The sequence below is a fragment of the Lutra lutra genome, chromosome 9 (assembly GCF_902655055.1).
Source record: "Lutra lutra chromosome 9, mLutLut1.2, whole genome shotgun sequence".
Taxonomy (NCBI): Eukaryota; Metazoa; Chordata; class Mammalia; order Carnivora; family Mustelidae; genus Lutra; species Lutra lutra.
The window spans coordinates 64,485,165-64,504,465 of NC_062286.1; the positions used below are offsets into that span (position 1 = coordinate 64,485,165).

A 19,301-nucleotide genomic window follows, 5' to 3' on the forward strand; every position below is an offset into this window, starting at 1 on the left:
TTCCTGGCTCTCATCACTAAGCTAGAGAATGGGTCACAGTGGAGAAATAGGAGAGCCATCATTTTAAGACATAGTAGATGTGAAATATCAAGAAGAATTGTTTAATGTATTAGTGTGGAACTCAAATGTGAAACACGGAAGTCACAGTAGGGATGGGATTTGGGGCTGTGAGTATGGGTACTTAACATTGCTGGCAAGTGTAGGGTGAAAAAAGAAGGCCAACATTTAAAAGACTTGAGAGTATACCAACATGTAAAGAACTGATAAAGAGGAACTTGGAAGAAGACTAAGGATTTACCAAAGAAGTAAGAGGAAAATCTGGGCAGTTGTCACTGAAGCCAAATAGAGGCTTAAAGAGGACATGGTTCCTAGTGCTGAGTATTGCAGAGGGATCAGGTTAAATTAGGTTTCATGTAGTGGCAGAAGCCAGATTGTATTGGGTTTTGGAGTGGGTGAGTAGAAAGGAAATGTAAACAGTATAAACTACAATTGACCCTTGAAGAGCCCAGGGGTCAGGGGCACCGACCCTTTGTGCACTTGAAAATTTGCATGTAACTTTTGACTGCAAAAATTTAACAGTGCTGTTGATCGGAAACCTTACTGATAACATGAACAAACCGTTTAATGCTTGTATGCTGTACGTTGTATATATTATAGATTAAAAAGAAAATTTTGTTAAGAAAATCATAAGAGGAAACACATTTACAATACCGTATGTATGTTTACTGAAATAATCTGTGTGTAAGTAGACCTGGGTAGTTCAGCCAGTGTTGTTCAAGGATCAACTGTATTATGAAAAAGAGGAGTGGTAGAGAAGGGTATGCAGTCAAGGCAGAGTTATAATCTTGTTTTTTGAGATTTGCTTGAGCAAGTTAATATGTTTGTTGAAAAAACTAGGAGAAAATAAAACTATCACAATAAAGTGATGATTGATTACTTGATATGACCAAGTTGGTGACAAGGGATGGAAAGTACATTTGGAGGGGGAGTTTCCCCATGGGCAGTTGAATGAACTACTTTGCCATTAAGAGAGGAAAAAATAGGGGTGGAAATGGGGGTTAGCATAGCAAAAATGGAAGACAGTCATGGTGGTCTGAAAGGGTTGTAATTGGGGAATCAGAGGGGCTTCCTACTTCCAGGTAAGGAAAAGCAATTCTTAGGAGAATTACTCACCTAAATAATATTGAGAGCACAGCTGAGGTGAGCCAGTGGATAGATGAACACTAGGTACTACTTACACAATTAAAAGTATCTTTTACATTAATCTTGAATTTGAAGATTATATTGCTATATATGCTTTCTCAAATACAAGTTCTGTATATTATGATCAGAACTGTTGGTTTATTTAACCTACCTTAGAGAAGAATTGAGTTAAGTAGAAAATTCTGCTTTCAATATGTTAAAAAAAGATTTACTGTTTGCATGTCATTTACTGATTGCAGTTATTTATATTTTGAAATAAAATTAGTACCGACAGTCTGAAGACAAGACTTTCAACAGTATCAGTGGTAAAAATTTTATTAACTCGTCAGAATTATATTTATGTCATTCTCTTCTTTGTATGTGCATGTTTGTGTTAGCATACAAATAAGTTTTTTCTTTTTAATTCTGAACAATGAACAAACCATTTTGTTCCATTAAAATTTTAGATTATTATGTAGTTGGCAACTGAGAGCAATACTTAATGGATACCATCACATAGTACAACAGGTAAGTCCTTTAAAAGACTTGTTTTAAGCAAGGAGGGTGGGGGGTTTAGGGGATAGGCAAGGAAAAAAATGAAACAAGATGGGATCAGGAGAGAGACAAACCATAAGAGACTCTTAATCTCACAAAACAATATGAAGGTTGCTGGGCGTGGGAGGGGGTAAGGATAGAGTGGCTGGGTTATGGGCTTTGGGGAGGGTATGTGCTATGGTGAGTGTAATGAAATGTGTAAGCCTGATGATTCACAGACCCATACCCCTTGGGCAAATAATACATTATATGTTAATAAAAATAATTAAATAAAATAACAGAAATTGCTACATTAACTTTTTTAGAGTACTTCTTGCAGAATGTGGTGACAGACTGGTATAGTAGTTGCTGAACTTTATAGGTTTCATCTTAAATATTTTAAGGGTCCATGAATTATATAAAATGTTTTCTGTCTTGGAATCCTCAGCACATTACTGGGCAGTATTCTGAAGCGAATTTCCATCCTGGAGAGGGTCTTCAAATGTATTCACCCTTCCATATCCATTACTTTTTGAGCAGTTTTTCTGCTGAGACTAGTGGTAGAAGAAATCCAGGAACCATCTGGATATTTTAGAGTATCTGTGGCAAAAATTGGAATGTAGTTCTAGATTAGTAACAGAAAAGGTGTGGTGGAGATCACTTAGGATCATATATATGTACTTAATGAACATAGATGTAAATACAGCAGAGATATAAATAGGATTTTTGTAACTGGGAAGTTTGTATTATTATTATTTTAAAAGAATTTATTTGAGAGAGAGAGAACGAGCAGGGGAGAGGAGCAGAGGGAGAGGGAGAAGCAGACTCCCTGCTGAGCAGGGTGCCTGATGTGGGATCCATCCCAGGACCCTGGGATCATGACCTGAGCAGAAGGCAGACGCTTAACCGGCTGAGCCACCCAGGCGCCCCTGGAAGTTTGTATTATTGATCACCTTCATCCATTTCACTTTCAGCTCCAATGTAGTTGTTCTTTAAGTTTAGATTCTTCTACCTGAAAATTTCTTTAAAAATTAGAAACACTTAAAAAGAATTACTGTTACTAAAGAAACCCAAAGTAATGAAATGCCTCTTGTAGAAAAAAAAAAAATGTAAGTAGAACTGAATTTCTTTTGATGCTTTATTCATTTTTATGTTTTTCCCGATTTCCTATATTCCTATATTTTTTTCATCTTAAAAGTGGGTTATTATGTATGATAACTGACAATGACAGTCACTCACATAAAGCATTACTGAGCCACAAAGAAATATAGGAGATAAACTATTTGATTTGTAGAATGTAGGCTGTCGTTGCTGGCAGCATAATTACTGCTGTTTTTTTAAGGGGTTGTTTAAATTATTTGTTTTCTCTCCACTGCCTCCTCCTCATCCAATGTGACTCTGTTCTAGAGTTTGGGAAATGAATCTATTGAGATATTTAAATACCCTGGAAAAAAACTTGTTAATAAAGACTAAGTGTAATAATATCTATAACTGTTTTTCTCTATCAGTTCACTGAGACGGTTCCTAGAAAAATTTCCAATTACTTACTAATCTCTTTCCTGTCCTCTAGTTGGTCATATAGAACCCGGAGTTAGTTTGTCTTTGTTTTATTCTAATATTACTATTCTTTCCTTGTATCGATTTTAACTTTAGTGAATATGGGTTAGGGGAATCAGCAGTCTTTTTCTGTGAATGGCCAGCTAGTAAATCTTTTAGGCTTTAGTGGTCCCTAAAATCTCTGTCACAACTACTTCACTTGTAGAGCCAAAGCAGCCATAAAGAGGTAAATGAATGGGCATTGCTGCATTTCAGTACAGCTTTATTTACAGAAATTGTTTGGGCTGGATTTAGCCCCTAGGCTGTAGTTCACAAAAATCTGATATAATTTATTGCTCATTACTGGTAAGCTAACAGGGAAAATATTGTATAGAAGATGGGGAAGTCAAGATTTGTTTTACAGATTTGCCCACCTAAAGCTATGTTAAGATGTGCTTCATATGTCTCATGCATTGTTGAAATATTTTAGATTATTATTTTCTCCTCTAAAAGAGGGAACAAAATCACAGATTGGCTTTGTTCAGAACTGTGTAGTGGTAGTGCAGTGTATCACAAAAAGTAACTAAAATATTTTGATTTCAAGCAGAGAAGTGATGTACAGTTTCATCAAATAAAAAATGGGACACTTGAGAATTTGCTTTGCTTTCCTTTATACTGTAGGTATTTTAAGAATCAAAGATTTCTAGGAAACAGAATTATAACCCTTAAATATTTATTGAACTTTAGAAGTTACTTCCTTTTTGCCATTTTATTATAATGGTTTTATCCTGTTTAAAGATTGACTTCTTTTGAACTAATAGAGTTAATTGTGAAAAGACAAAACTAACAATTGTATGTTGTTTTTAAGGCAAGGGGGAAAATAAAAACATGGTGTTGATTAATAATTGATTTAGCACTCCGATTAGATTTTTTAATTGCATAGATTTGCCTGATTTTATATTTTATGTTCATCTTTCCACCCCATACCACTTTAAAAAAAATTTTTTTTTTTTTTTTAGATTTTATTTATTTGACAGAGATCACAAGTGGGCCCGAGAGGCAGGCAGAGAGAAGGGGGGGAAGCAGGCTCCCTGCAGAGAGCCCGATGCCGAGCTCCATCCCCAGAACCCTGGGATCATGACCTGAGCTGAAGGCAGAGACTTTAACCCACTGAGCCACCCGGGCGCCCCCCCCCCCCCAACCTTTTTTTTTTTTAAATAACGTGGTTTGGTAGATTTGCTAAACTTGATCAGTTGTCAGTGCTGAAGGAACAAAGGAGTGTTTGAGATTTTAAGAGACTTTGGTACAATTCAATTTAGCTCACCAAAACAGATTTGCGGGCAGTAATTACTCTTTCAGAATTTTGAAATTGGTAGGTATAGAAGGGATGGTGACTGGTACTTCAGTTCTTAAGCTTTTAAGATGTAGATAAATCTGATATTTTTTTTCGCATTCACATGGACTTATATTTTATTTCAATTTCAGTGTATAGAATATTCATTGTACAGATAAAATTAATTAGAAATGTTTCTATCTAGAGAATGCAGCACTCTCCTGATCTAATGAGCTTTATGATGGAGTTGAAGATGATTTTGGTAAGAATTTGTTTTTTAATGCTATTACCATATTCTGTAAGTCCTGATTTTTTTTTTTAAAGATTTTACTTATTTATTTGACAGAGAGATCACAAGTAGGCAGAGAGGCAGGCAGAGGGAGAGGGAGAAGCAGGCTCCCCGCTGAGCAGAGAGCCCAATGCAAGTCTCGATCCCAGGACCCTGAGATCATGACCTGAGCCGAAAGCAGAGGCTTTTACCCACTGAGCCACCCAGGCGCCTCTGATTTTTTTTTAAATTCCTATAAAAATTAACATGATTAGAATTTAAAACTTCTACTCCCAGTCACTCAATGTTTTATCTTACTGTGTGTAAATGTGGATGATGCTTCTTTTGAATTACATGAGGAACAGAACGTGTGTATAGGAACTAAATTGATTGTGTCAAACCGAGTACACTGGACACTAGTCATGGACAGGTGGTGAAATAAAATGTAGTCCTGGTCTGTCAGAATTTAACATCTGTGGAGAGATTAGGTACCCACACTTAAAGATCTAATAGAGTGTATAAATAATTTTGTTTATAGCTGCAGATTTCTGAAGAACTTGTTAGACTTCATTATATACATACAGCTATATATAATAATTGATTACTCAGTTAATTATGCATAAAATACTTGAGTTTTTAGTTTTTCCTATAGACATTGTATTGTTTAAGAAATTTTTAACTATGCAAGTTTTCAATATAAACAGAAGAGGGAAGACTGTATAGTGAATACCCGTGGACCCGTGACCTGCCTTTAACATTTTGCCGTTTTTCCTCCCCTGCTCCTTAAGGAGAAGAGACTAGAGTATTCTTTTTTAGATTGATTTGAGAGTGGGAGAGTATGCACTGAATAGGGAAGGGAGAGGCAGAGGGAGAGAAAGAATTCTCAAGCGGTCTTCCCACTGAGTGCTGAGCCAGCTGCAAGGCTCAATCCAGGACCTTGAAATCGTGACCTGAACTGAAACCAAGAGTTGGACACTGATCCGACTCAACCACCAAGGTGCCCTGGGACTAGAGCATTTTAACGAAATTCTGAACATTGTATCCATCCTTCCATGAATGTATTGGTGTATACTTCTAACAGCTAAGTGTTTCTTTGTTTTGTTTTTAAATATGCTGTTATAACCCCAGCAGACTTAGTGGTAATTTCTTATAGCTTCTTGTTTGTGTCTGTATGCAAACAAAGTCCACACATTAAATGTTGGTATGTCTCCTAAGTCTTTTAATTTCTAGCACTGCTATGTCTTTCCCGTACTTTTTTTTTTCTTTTAGTCTGCTAGTTAAATGAACTATGTGTCCTGTAACATTTCTTGCATTCTGGATTTGGTTTATTAAATATTTATAGTATCTTTTAACATATTTTTCTACCTTTTTTGTGACCTAGTCTCATTTGTTCTGGTAAGAATACTTTGTGCTGTGTACTTACATTGCACAAGGAGGCACATGGTATTTGATAGTTCCTCTCTTAGTAGAGTTAGGATTGATCAGTAGATTTAGATCCATCAAGTATAAAGTTTGTTATCAGCTTATCACCTAATGATTATAGCATCCAGTGAAAATAATTGCCTACATCCACTATTAGGGGTTGCAAATGGTGATTTTTAAAATTCCATCATCTACATTTGTTATCTTGCTATCTTCTGTAGAGAACTTCCTTTCATCAGTTATTTGGTTTATTCGAGGTATAGCTCATGCTGGAGAAATAGGTTAAGTGCTTGTTTCTTTTCCTTTTTTTTTTTAAACAAAAATCAATTTTTAGAGTAATGAGTTAGTGCCTAGCAACTGTCAAAGGAAAATAATGATTTTTTTTTTTTTAGTATCATTATGAACTCCTGAGTTTTTATATATTGACTTAAGTCCATTGCAGTCACTATACCTGTGGATGCTTAAATTGTATCATTTTTGGTCAGTGTATGCCCCTTCATTTGGCTCCTTAGTTCTTCTAACACAGGCCAAACTATGCTTTCTGAGACTAGTTACCCCAATTTAATGTACTCATCCTTTTGCAGAACTATAATTAGTTACTACTCTAAAGAGCCATGGTTTCTTTGTAGGAAATGGTGTTTTGATGCCACAGATCTGGAAACTGTGGATTGTTACTATTACTGGTAGGCCTCTTCAGTGGACAGAGCTGGGAAAAAATGCTGTTTAGAAAGAGAATAATTCATTATGAGTTCATATTGACATTTCCAATTCAAATTTGGCATAACACTTTTAATTTGATTTTAATGCTTATATTTTACTCTGAAAATCTTGGTTTCTAATATTAACATAATTATTTTTTATTTTTTACTTGTTATGTTTTACTTATGCTTTTCCTATGTCTCTATTTATATTTTACAGAATTACAGTACCAATATATTGCTACTAACAACTGAAAGCAGTTTATTTTTTATAGTTCTTTTTGAGTTTTTTATTCTTAGCAGCAGCTGCCACATACTAAGAGCTTAGTTGCTCAAGTTGTTCTCAGTCCTTTTTTTTTTTTTTTTTTTAAATCCTCATAACAACCCTCTGAATGTTTGGGATCAGAATAAATAGTTTAAAGTCAATTTCTAAAGTTTGAATTTTGACTTACAAATTTGTAAACTCTAACGAGAATTATCAAAATTGATGATGAATTTCATCAAAGGCCTGATTTCATGATAAGCTTCAAAGAGGTAAGGTGAAGAAGTAAAGCATATTTTGGTTTACCTTGAGATTGCAAAAAAATTTGAGAAGTTTTTTATTGGGGTACCTAGGATGACTCAGTTAAGCATCTGCCTTGGCCTCAAGTCATGATCTCATGGTCCTGAGATAGAACACCACATTAGCCTTCCTGCTCAGCAATGAGCCTGCTCTCCCTCTCCCCTTGCTTGTGCTCTCTCCTCCTCTCTCTGTCAAATAAATAAAATCTTTAAAAGGAAAAAGTTGTTCTAATTTTTCATAAGCTATACAAATAAAGGACTAAGGGACCAGAGTAAAACTACATACACTATGTCCCATTAGCTCTTAACTACTGGCTGACTTTATTAGGTTGTAAGAACAGCTGTTTTGGTCATTTAATTTTGAAGAAACTGTCATTAATTTAAAATAAAATATTGACATTGATCTCTAACAGTATTTAGTACATTCGTTGCTGCATTTCTGAATAAAATGACATGCTGTATTTTAGTTTTCTAGAGAAATTGACAGAATTGGTGAAACTATTGCACATTTATGAACAGTGTATCAAAAAATAAGTGTATCAAAGTGTATCAAAAATATCAGTTTATTTGTTGGGCTGTGTAGTCAGTAACAGGGTTTTCTATAATGTAATCACCCATGAAATTACTGAGGATGATGTACAAATGAAATCAGTAATTCTGAACCTTTTCTGGAGATTTGGTAAATCTCCAGTTTCCTAGTAATAACTAAGCTCATAGTAGGTGTTCAGTATATATTTAATAAGTGAACAATTACCTGTATTTTATTTATTTTTTAAAGATTTATTTGTTAGTGTGCATGTGCATGCAATCAGGGAGAGGGGCAGAAGGCGAAGGAGAGAGAACCCTAAGCAGTCTCTGAGCTGAGTGCAGAGCCCAATTCGAGGCTCGATCCCAGGACCCTGAGGCTATGACCTGAGCCGAAATCAAGGGTCAGATGCTTAGCTGACTGAGATACCAGGTGCCCCACAATTACCTGTATTTTAAAAGAACTCTGATGTGGGTAGGTTTTTTAAATACCCATTTTAGGGCTTAGTAGTGTGTATCTAAGGCCTTAAAACTAGGAAATGGTAAAGTTAAGATTTAAAACCTTTGTAAAGCCTGTGTTTTTTCTACTGGGTATCTTGCCTCTTCTTCACAAAGACTGCTTTGACTCTCTGCCTTGCCCTTTTTTCTGTTACGGTTCTGGAATGGGAATACCTTGTCTGACCCAACGTGGAAGGTGGAGTTTACGAATGTCATAAACTTAAGATTAAGATGCAGTTTTTATTATCCACATTTACCATCCACATACGTGGATAGCAATATTTAATATTTCTGGATTTAAAAAAATTTCAAAAGAATTGCTGAAGCTGTTTTATAAATAAGTATAGGAACTATACTGACTTTTTAACAGGATAATCTTAATAGTAAAAATTTGTTTCTGTGGACTAAATCAGGCAATTTACAGATAACATTGAGTATTTATTAAAAAGGCAGTATACTCCTTGTCTTCTAAGAACTTACCTTCTAATTAAATCCATACTGTCATTTTGAGCTTTACAAACCTGCTTTCACAGTTTTGTTGTTTTTAATTCTAAAGGAGATTTAGAAAAGTAGTTTCAGTTAATAGTCCTGATTTTAAAATACTGTTTTGTAAAATCTATTCTTTCTAGTATTATCTCAATTTAATGGTATCCTATCCTTGTTTAAAAACAAAGAATAAGGACTGATAGAGTAAATACTTAAAGGAAAAAAATTATACCTTTTATTAGGGTTACAGTTAATAGAAACATAATTTTTATGCTTGTTCTCATCTGCTTTTATCATTTACTATATCTGACTTTTTAATTATCTCTTTTGATATGAACATCTGTGTAATTTGCAGATACATTTTTGTTTTTGCTTTCCAAATAAAATCTTTGTCTGGGTTAGCACCTTTGAAGAAATTGATAATATTCAGCCTCAGCAATTAAAGTGATGTTTGTATTGCTTCTAAACTAAAAAAGAAAAAAAAGGAAATATTAGTTTTTTGGGGGGTAGGGTACATAAACCATCTTGATGATATCATAGGTGAGCCTAGCAGGGAAAGGAACTGTGATTCCACATAGATGGAAAAATATTTAACCTGGTCTGGGAGTAATATAGAATGTAAGCCAGTGAAAGAAAGTAGCAGGCAAGTATTTACTGTGGTAATAAAGGGTTTGTGTTTGTAAGGGTGTGATTCATAACTGTATACAAATATATCTGTCTAAATAATGGGCTTAAGAGTTCAGGCTTTTCTTAAAGGTACATTTTCTTTATATCAAAGTCCTATCCACAGGAATAGAAGAATAGTGAAGCCTTGAGGGTATTTTTAAAGTTTTGTCATACCTGATAGACATAATAGTCTAGAAAAATACTAAAATCTGAAGTTTTTAAATGGTATAATAATTGACATTTTCACATAATAATCTTCAGTGCAGTCCTTTAGCTTGTTCCTGTCTTTATATGAGAAGGGGAATGATTCAGCTGGAATTTCTGTAAAAATAGTGGACACTTTAGTGAGGCACAAAGGAGATTATGAAGTTGTTTTGTAATCAGATAGTAACAACTTGCTGTCTAGCAATACACAGCTGATTCAAGTTTTTTTCTTTTAAACAGGAAGTTGCTTTAAAGAATAAACAAGAGTTGTACGCACCACCTCTGCCTCCCCAGTTCTACTCCAGCCTTATTGAAGAGATAGGAACTCTTGGTTGGGATAAGTATGTCTATTTTAAAATGTTCCAGAAAAGTCTTCTTTTTTTTTTTTTCTTTTTACACATTTAAATTTATTTGCAGTTTTAGCAATTTATTTTGTACCTGTGTTTAGTCAAAGTGTTTCATTATAATTAGAACTTATTTAATTATAATTGATAACTGATCCTTATTGTGGGTATGAATTAAAGGGATAGCATCATTAACAAACTGATCTACAAAGTAAAATGTGAAATAAAATGTTGAAAAAAATAACATTTTTATATAGGAAGTAAGATGTTACCATATTTTTACTGAGCATAAACATGTTATTTTAGTTTTATTGAGGTATAATTGACAAACATGATTATAGTATTTTCAGCATGTACAATATGATTTGATTTACATGTACATTTGGAAGGATTCACATAAGCTCACATATTCACATATTCATCACCTCACATATTTGCTTTTTTCCTTGATGTTTTTTGGGTCATTGTTCTTCTGACTGTTACGGAATGGAGAATTTTAGGAATTTCTGATTGCCATTTTCACTGACCTCTTGCTATATGTTTTCTGTTTGTTTCCTGCATTTTGTGTTTTTTCGCTTTATCTACTTTCATCAGCCTTTATTTGAATTAATCAAGAATTAAGTTGTTACACATTCTTTTATTATTTTTTTAGAACTGTCTTGGAGATTTCAGCATATGTGTAGCAAAATACACATTTTTACTTTTACCAATTTTCTTATGGGAGGATCTGAAATGCAGTATATTTTTTTACCTGTCTACCTGTTGTGTTATTGTTATCATGCATTTTAATTCTATATTTAAAATTGGCAAACTGTTTTTAAAGTCAATATTTATGTATATGCATTTATATATAAATTTATATTTTATATATATGATTATATGTGTAAATATATTATTATACATTATGTATGTATAATTTGTATGTAATTTGTGTATTTCTCCCAGTTTTTTTGTTTTATTTTAATTTTTTTTTTTAAGATTTTTATTTATTCATTTGAGAGCAAGAGAGACAGAGAGCACAAGCAGGGGGAGAGGGAGAGGGAGAAGCAGACTCCTTGCTAAGCTGGGAGCCCGTTGTGACATGGGGCTTGTTTTCAGGACCTGGAGATGATCTGAGCCAAAGGCAGATGCTTAACCATCTGAGCCACCCTGGTGCTCCGTATTTTTATGTTATTTTTTTAAAAGGTTTTATTTATTTATTTGAGAGAGAGAGGGGAGTCCATAAGTGGGGGAGGAGCAGAGGGAGTAGGAAAGGACTCCCCACTGAGCAGAACATGATGTGGGGCTCCCGATCCCAGGACCCTGGGATCATGACCCGAGCTGAAGACAGTTTCTTTATTAACTGAGCCACCCAGGCGCCCCTCTCCCAGTGTTCTTTCCTCCTTCCTGCATTTCTACTTCTCTGTCTGGAATCTTTTTTCTTCCTCGCTACAGAATTCTTTTAATATTTTTTTGAGATATAATTGACATATTTTAGATGTACAATGTAGTGATTTGGTATAGGTATATATTAGGAAATCACAACAATAAGGCTAGCTAACTTCCATCATTACACATACTTACAGTTTTTCTTGTGGTGAGAACTTTCAAGATTTACTCTTTCAGCAACTTCTAAATATATATTACAGTATTATTAATTACAGTGGCTATGCTGTACATTACATAGTGGAATTTTGTACCATTGACTAACTTCAGTCATTTCATCTCTGCCTCTGGCAGCCACCAGTATGTTCTCTGTATCTATGAGTTCATTTGTTTTTTCCTTAGATTCAACACATAAGTGACATCATATTGTGTTTGTCTTTCTCTGACTTGTTTTACTTCGTGTAATGCTCTTAGGGTCTATCCATATTGTTGTAATATAGCAGGATGATCTTTTTTTATGGCTGAATAGTAAGTATTTCATTGTATATTTGGTGAATACGTGCGCACATACATACACACACACACACACACACAAACACACACACGCTAAAATTTCTTCATTCATCTGTTAGTGGATACTTAACGTTGTTTCCATGTCTTGGCTGTGGTAAATATTGCGGCAGTGAACTTGGGGTTGCAGATACCTCTTCAACATTTGTTTTCTTTGGGTATATACCCAGAAGTGAAATTGCTGGATCATATGGCAGTTCCATTTTTAATTTTAGAGTGTATGCATTTTTATAATTGCTGTATCTTCCTGTGGATTTTTCCTTTTATCATTAAATGTTTCTTTCCATCTCTGGTAATATTTCTTTCCTTAATGTCGACTTTGTTAGATTAGTATAACTACTCTAGATTTCAGTGTTTTTTAGAATTCTCTGCCTTTTCCCGTATTAACTTTTATAATTATTTAAAAATATTTTTCTACTGGGGCGCCTGGGTGGCTCAGTGGGTTAAGCCCTGCCTTCAGCTCAGGTCATGATCTCAGGGTCCTGGGATTGAGTCGCGCATCGGGCTCTCTGCTCAGCAGGGAGCCTGCTTCCCTCTCTCTCTCTCTCTCTGGCTGCCTCTCCGTCTGTCTACTTGTGATCTCTCTCTGTCAAATAAATAAAAATCTTTAAAAAAAAATTTTTTTTTCTACTAACTTCCATAATCTAGATCCACTGGAGTCTGTTCTTAATTTTTTTTCTTGTGGTTTTCAGTCATATAGTTAGTCCTGGATCTTGGCATTCCTAGTACTCCCCCCAAATTGTCTGTCTTCCTCCCTTTCTCTCCTTTCCTCTCCCTTTACCTTGCTTCCTTCCTCTTCCTCTCCCCTTGCCTCTGGCAGCCACTGAGCAGAACATGATGTGGGGCTCCCAATCCCAGGACCCTGGGATCGTGACCCGAGCTGAAGGCAGATTCTTTATTAACTGAGCCACCCAGACGCCCCTCTCCCAGTGTTCTTTCCTCCTTCTAAGGAAAGAACTGTCTCCACAGTTTTGGATTTTCCAGAATGTCGTATAGTTGGACATTATGTAGCCTTTTCAGATTGGCTTCTTTTACTTAGTAATATGTATTTAAATTTCTTCTTAATCTTTTCATGGCTTATTAATTCTTTTGTTTTTAGTACTGAATATAGTTCCATTATCTGTACAAGTTTATTTTTTCACTTGCTGAAGTGCATCTTAGTTAGCTTCTAAGTTTTGGCAGTTATGAATAAAGCTGCTATAAACATCTGTGTGCAAGTGTGTGTGTGTATGCACGCGTGCGTGTGTGTTTATCCATATTGGTAAATACCAGGGCCTACTGCTTTTTTTTCCTTTTAAGTTTTTATTTAAATTACAGTTTTGTAAGGGGCACCTGGTGGTGCAGTTAGTTAAGGGTCTGACTTCTGGTTTCAGCTCAGCCTGTGATCTCAGGGTCATGAGATGGAGCCCTTTGTTGAGGTCCACACTCCTGTCTCTCCCTCTTCCCCCACTGCCCCGCCAACACATACGCGTGCCCTCTCTCTCCTTCAAATCTTAAAAAAAATAAATTCCAGTTAGTTAGCATACAGTGTAATATTGGTTTCAGGTATACAATACAGTGATTCAGCACTGTGTGTGCTCATCACAGCAAGTACACTCCTTAGACCATTACCTATTTAACCCACTGCCCCTGTCCCGCCCCTACAGTAACCATCAGTTCTCTATAGTTAAGAGTCTGTTTGTTTGTCCATCCTTTTCCACCCCCTTTGCTTGTTTGTTTTGTTTCTTAAATTCCACATATGAGTGAAATCATATGGTATTTGTCTTTCTGACTCTCTTATTTCACTTAGCACAATACTTTCTAGCTCCATCCAGGTCATTGCGAATGGCAAGATTTCATTGTTTTTTTATGGATGAATAATGTTGCATTGTGTGTATATATATATATATACACACACATACATACATACATACCACGTCTTCCTCATGGATTCATCAGTTGTTGATGGACACTTGGGCTGTGTCCATAATTTGGCTCTTGTGGCTACTGCTGCTATAAACATTGGAGTGTGTATATATATCCCTTTGGATTAGTAGTTTTGTATTTTGGCCAGAGACTTAGTAGTGCAGTTGCTGGATCACAGGGTAGCTCTATTTTTTTTTTTTTTAAGATTTTATTTATTTCTTTGACAGAGACAGATCAGAAGTAGGCAGAGAGGAAGGCAGAGAAAGGAGGAAGCAGGCTCCCTGCTGAGCACAGAGCCCGATGTGGGACTCGATCCCAGGACCCTGAGATCATGACCTGAGCTGAAGGCAGAGGCTTTAACCCACTGAGCCACCCAGGCACCCCGGTAGCTCTATTTTTAACCATTCAAGGAACCTCCATACTGTTCACCAGTGTGGCTGCACCAGCTTGCATTCCACCAACAGTGCAGGAGGGTTCCCCTTTTCATTTCCTGTGCTGCTGATTTTAGCCTTTCCGACAGGTGTGAGGTGGTATCTCATTGTAGTTTTGATTTGTAGTTCTCTGAAGACAGGTGATGTTGAGCATCTTTTCATGTGGGCCTACTATGTTCTAATAGTAAGAGGTAAGGGGTTTTTCTTTATTTTCACAATTGAATCAGTGGCAAATTGAGTACTCTATAACAATGAAAATGTAAAACCTGAACTCTCATGGTCTGTGCTTAACAAGATGACTATGACTACTCTTTCTTTAAAAAAGAAAAACCCAAACAAAACAAAAACCTGAAAAACTGGCAAAAGGGGAGAAGTGCAGAAACTGACTTAATTTCCAGATATTTTAGTTAATACATCTTTTCTCACTTTCTCTTGCTGGCTGTTCTTCAGTATTTGCCCTTGTTCATTAAGGCTGCAGTGCTATGCCTAATGATCTTTTGTTGAGTGTTAGAAATTGTATATAAAAAAGTTCAGAGGTTTTAAATCATACTTTCTTTTAAAAGGGTTTACTTTTTCCTTTGCTAAGAAATAGAGTAGGGGTAGGTTGCTATAATCCTGGTTGAGTTTGGGCTATAGTTTTTTTAAGACTCAATGTACTTCTTACTGCTCCTCTCCCTTTCCTAAGTTGTAACCCTCTAGAACGTTTAGGCACGAGCTGGGTGTGTTCATTGGTATTTCCCCCTTGGTAGATCCTAAACTCTTGTGTGTGTCTCTTCATGGAGCCAATTTACCTCTCAGTTGGAGTCAGGGGTCCATTTTTGACAATGTTTCATCTGCCTCTTGTTTGCTTTACTTTTAGGGGTAACCCTCCCAGGGTTCCCACTAAGGGCTTAGGGATATTCACTGGGGCTTTTCCTCATGTAGGTTCTAAATTTTAATTAATTTCTCCTCAGTGTTATGGGATTTCTAAATATTCCCTCCCCCCCTTGGTTTTCACTGGCTTTCCACTTAGTTTTTTCTTCTTTTTTTTATCCTCATCACTTGCAGTTCAAGGATTTATCAAAAGTTTTGGTGGAAGAGTGCTGAAAGTTTAGGGCAAGTTCCCTGGCCCTACCTTACCACTAGATTCTGGCTCTTTAAAAGTCTGTTATTTTTATCCCTAACCTCAAGAGAGTTCCAGAAATGCTGCAGTGTGTTTTTTTTTGTTTGTTTTGATTTGCTTCTTAATAGCAGTTTTCTGTTTGTGCCCTTTGCTCAAATTCTTCTTCTCTTGCCCTATGTGCAGAATTGGTAAATAAGCTGAGGGAAAAATGGCTGCAGTGTTGGCTTACCTCTCCTCTGTTCCCCTTTTTCAGGACCTTGGTTCTTTAGGTCTTGGTTGCTTTAGCAATTCTATGATGCCTCCAACCTTTTTTTTTTTTTCCCCCCTCTTGCATCAGGCTACTCTGATGGTTCTCAGTGGAAGTGTAGGTCTGTAGCAGGATACTCCATTTTAGCCAGATATTGCTGTTACATATAACTTCAAATGTACTGTTGTGGTGATATCGAGGACTGGTTAATGCTATTCATGTGATTAGGCATTATTTGGTAAGGTGCCATTCCTGAATAGGATTTGGGAAAAATTGAACTTTTTTTTTTTTCTTAAAGATGGAACTTTTAAATAAAATTTAGCATAACCAGGAGAGGGGAGACAGAAGACAAGTAATGAATTGAGATGAACTAATAGCAGTTTGGCTGGAAGTATGAAGATTTGTCTTGAGGCATTGACATCATGGACCTGGTCATTCTTTGGATTTAAGGTGTTACAGAAAAATCAGGTTGACTTACCTTCAGATGCTTAAACGTTAAGATCTTAGTGTTTAGAGGATACTTAGGAATGTAGGAAGGACTTGGGAAGGGGAAACCCTTTTCAAAGTTGTTGTGACATGTTTGGAAGAACTCTAGTAATGAAGTAGTTGAAGCACTGAGAATGCAAATAAGAGATTTGTGAATCATTCATTTTTTTCTCACCTAACTATTGAATGCCTATAATGTAAGAGAGTGGATAACCATAGGCAAGACTTTATTAAAGATTCCTCAAGGAACTTATGTCTAGTGGGAGAGTCAGAATTTAAGTAGATGATCACAGTAGTATTTAATTCTAACTGTGATAAGTACTACAGAATATAATTATAGGGATTCTTGAGAGCCATTAACAAGGTATAAGAGAAATAGTGCAAGTATTAAAATATCTTATGGAATAAGTGTTTTTTAGGGACAAAAAGAAAGTATTGAGTTTTGCTTTGCATTATACCTATTCTGATGTGGGAGAAAAAGGAACAGATGTCTAGCTTGGATAATAGATGAAGCCAAAAGGAAGGTTATGAATGCCTCTATCATAGCACTGATCACAATATGAATGCTTGTCTCTTCCTTAGACTAAAATTATTTTATACAGGGACTTCCATTTTTGAAGTTTCTGTCCTGTTCCACTGACTGCTATAGCCACTTTATATAATGCCTAGTTAATTCTCTGAATAAATTTCAAGATACATATTTTTATGTTCAGCTTTATATATAAAATGTTTATGTAGCCAAGACTGGCTGCATAACAGTCCTTAGGCATTCTGTGTGAATGGTGCTGCCTTGAATTGTGCTATGGAGTAGCTCTGATAAGGATCCTTCACTAAAGTGCCTTCATATACTTGGAGATAGGTTTTATTAGTCTCACCCTCAGTATGTGCCTGTCTCATCATGGATAAAATTGGCCACATGCAAAATTAACCCATTCTGAGAGATAGTTATGAAATCTGTTGTTTAGATTTGTGAGAGATCAAAGTTTAATTATAGTGACTAGCATGCGTGATTGAATTAGAATATAGCTGCTGTTACCGAATCACTTGTTTCATAGTCTTTACAGATGAAGAATGTGTTAGCAAAAGAGAAATTGCTTGCGTGGATTGTCAGAAGCCAGATAGTAAGATTTTGTCGGTATTTATTCAGTGCTTTCTGGAGTAAGAAAATTATCAATTTTATTTTTGTGATTTAATTCTTGAATCAGGTCTGGCAATGTTGGCATAGGGTTTCAGACCATCAGTGGTAACACTGAGACTTGAATTGTGCTATCCACGTACTAGAATTGCTACCTTTTGAGGCCTTGCCTGGATAGCTGGCCAGCTTCTTAATTTAAAATATCTCTTAAAATGACACAGACAATAATTTGTATGACAAATTGATTTGAATGGATTGTCAGAATCTTAATGATTTGTAGACCATGTCAGTATGTCTATATTTTTCTTACACTCTAATATTCTTGTAGATTTGTTAGTATAATGGTAGAATCTGATAATGAAAGAAAAATCTTTTTTTTTAAGATAATGAAGAGTTTGCTGTGTTTTTAAATTACATAACTGACATATCTAATCAATTCTATATGATGAGGCTTTATAAAAAATTAGGGAAAAATAGAAATATTTAGAATATGATTGAAATCTTTTTTCCTTTATTCACATACATTTTTTTATGGAAATGGCATTGAGAATTAGTAACTGACCTTAAGTTTGATTGCTATTGTTGTAATTTCTGTCTTTGTTTTCAACTTGTATAAGAACACACTAAAAACAGCTAGTTGTCTGAAGGGTAAAAAGATGATGATAAGTCAGTGATTTTGGGTGTAAACAGTTCACAAAGGTAAGTGATGCAAAAAGCTGTCTTAATAGGTTTCTGTTCACTTCTGCTTGTGGTGGTTTGCAGAAGGGCTCATTAAAAGGACAAGAATTAGAGTCCTTGGGGTTTAACAGGGTTTTCTGTTCAGAAACATTAGGATGTTACGGATATCAAGAATGTCCTGGCAGTTGAAAGCACTAAATACTTTTTGTTATAAGTAGGTTGATCTACATTCCACTTTACCTAGGATAATCCTAGTTTATTCCTTTTATCTGGCCTCTTGCAGTCTCAGAAGTGTCTTTTTGGAAGAAATATCTAGTCATCTTAGTTAGAAGATACTTAATGTTTGTTTTAGTAATCACATGGCCCTAGGTAATTCAGAGATTAAATAGTTCTAACAGGGCAAGTGTGATCTGATGGTTTTATTCTTTTTTTAAGACACCATATATATCAATTAGAGTGAGTAGAATTCAACTATTTGGCCTTTTAAATTTGTCTAGGGAAAGAGCTGAGTTTTATTAAATTTGTTGTGCTGTTGAAAGACTGTAAATACATATTAAGTTGAATTTTTAATTAAGTATCTTATTTTGGTAATGAACTTACTAATCCATTGATATTTTCTATAATTCCCAGTGCATTTCAAAAAACTGTATACTGTATTGGGAGAAATGGAGATACTTGTTAGGAGGAAATTAGTTCCAGTAACTAGACAAGAGCTTTAATTCTGGCTTATCAGCTCTGTGACATTGGGCAAGTAATGTAACCTCTCTGAGCCACGTTTTATTTTTCAAATGAAACTAATAATACTTAATAATAAGGGTTAAAAAGAAACGTGTTATTTGATTCAAAGAATGCCTTGTATAAAATAGGTATAAAGTTGAGCTACTAGTTCACCTAAAAATGTCAGACTATATATGAGTTTTACAGCTCTTAATTAGTGTTATGATTTAATTATAACCAGTAATGATAATTTTCATTGCATATTGCATAAGAACATAGATGTTAATAAGTATGATTTTCATCCTAAATTATCTTTACCATAGAGTGCTTTTTCCTCATATATATTAAAATCAATGAAAAAGTAGATTTTATCTAATAATGAAAAAAGTTGTTTTTCTAAACTGGTAA

General features: G+C 35.2%; 1 protein-coding gene across 2 annotated transcripts in view; it reads left to right on the top strand.

Annotated features, from left to right (window-relative positions):
* The window catches only part of FANCL (FA complementation group L), a 90,842-nt gene that overhangs the window by 18,916 nt on the left and 52,625 nt on the right, over positions 1-19,301 (top strand). For both annotated transcript variants that reach the window (XM_047744084.1, XM_047744085.1), the window contains exons 3-5: positions 1,650-1,710; positions 4,791-4,847; positions 10,154-10,254. In XM_047744084.1, coding sequence (XP_047600040.1) covers positions 1,650-1,710; positions 4,791-4,847; positions 10,154-10,254 — 219 coding nt within the window. The remainder of the gene's footprint in view (positions 1-1,649; positions 1,711-4,790; positions 4,848-10,153; positions 10,255-19,301) is intronic.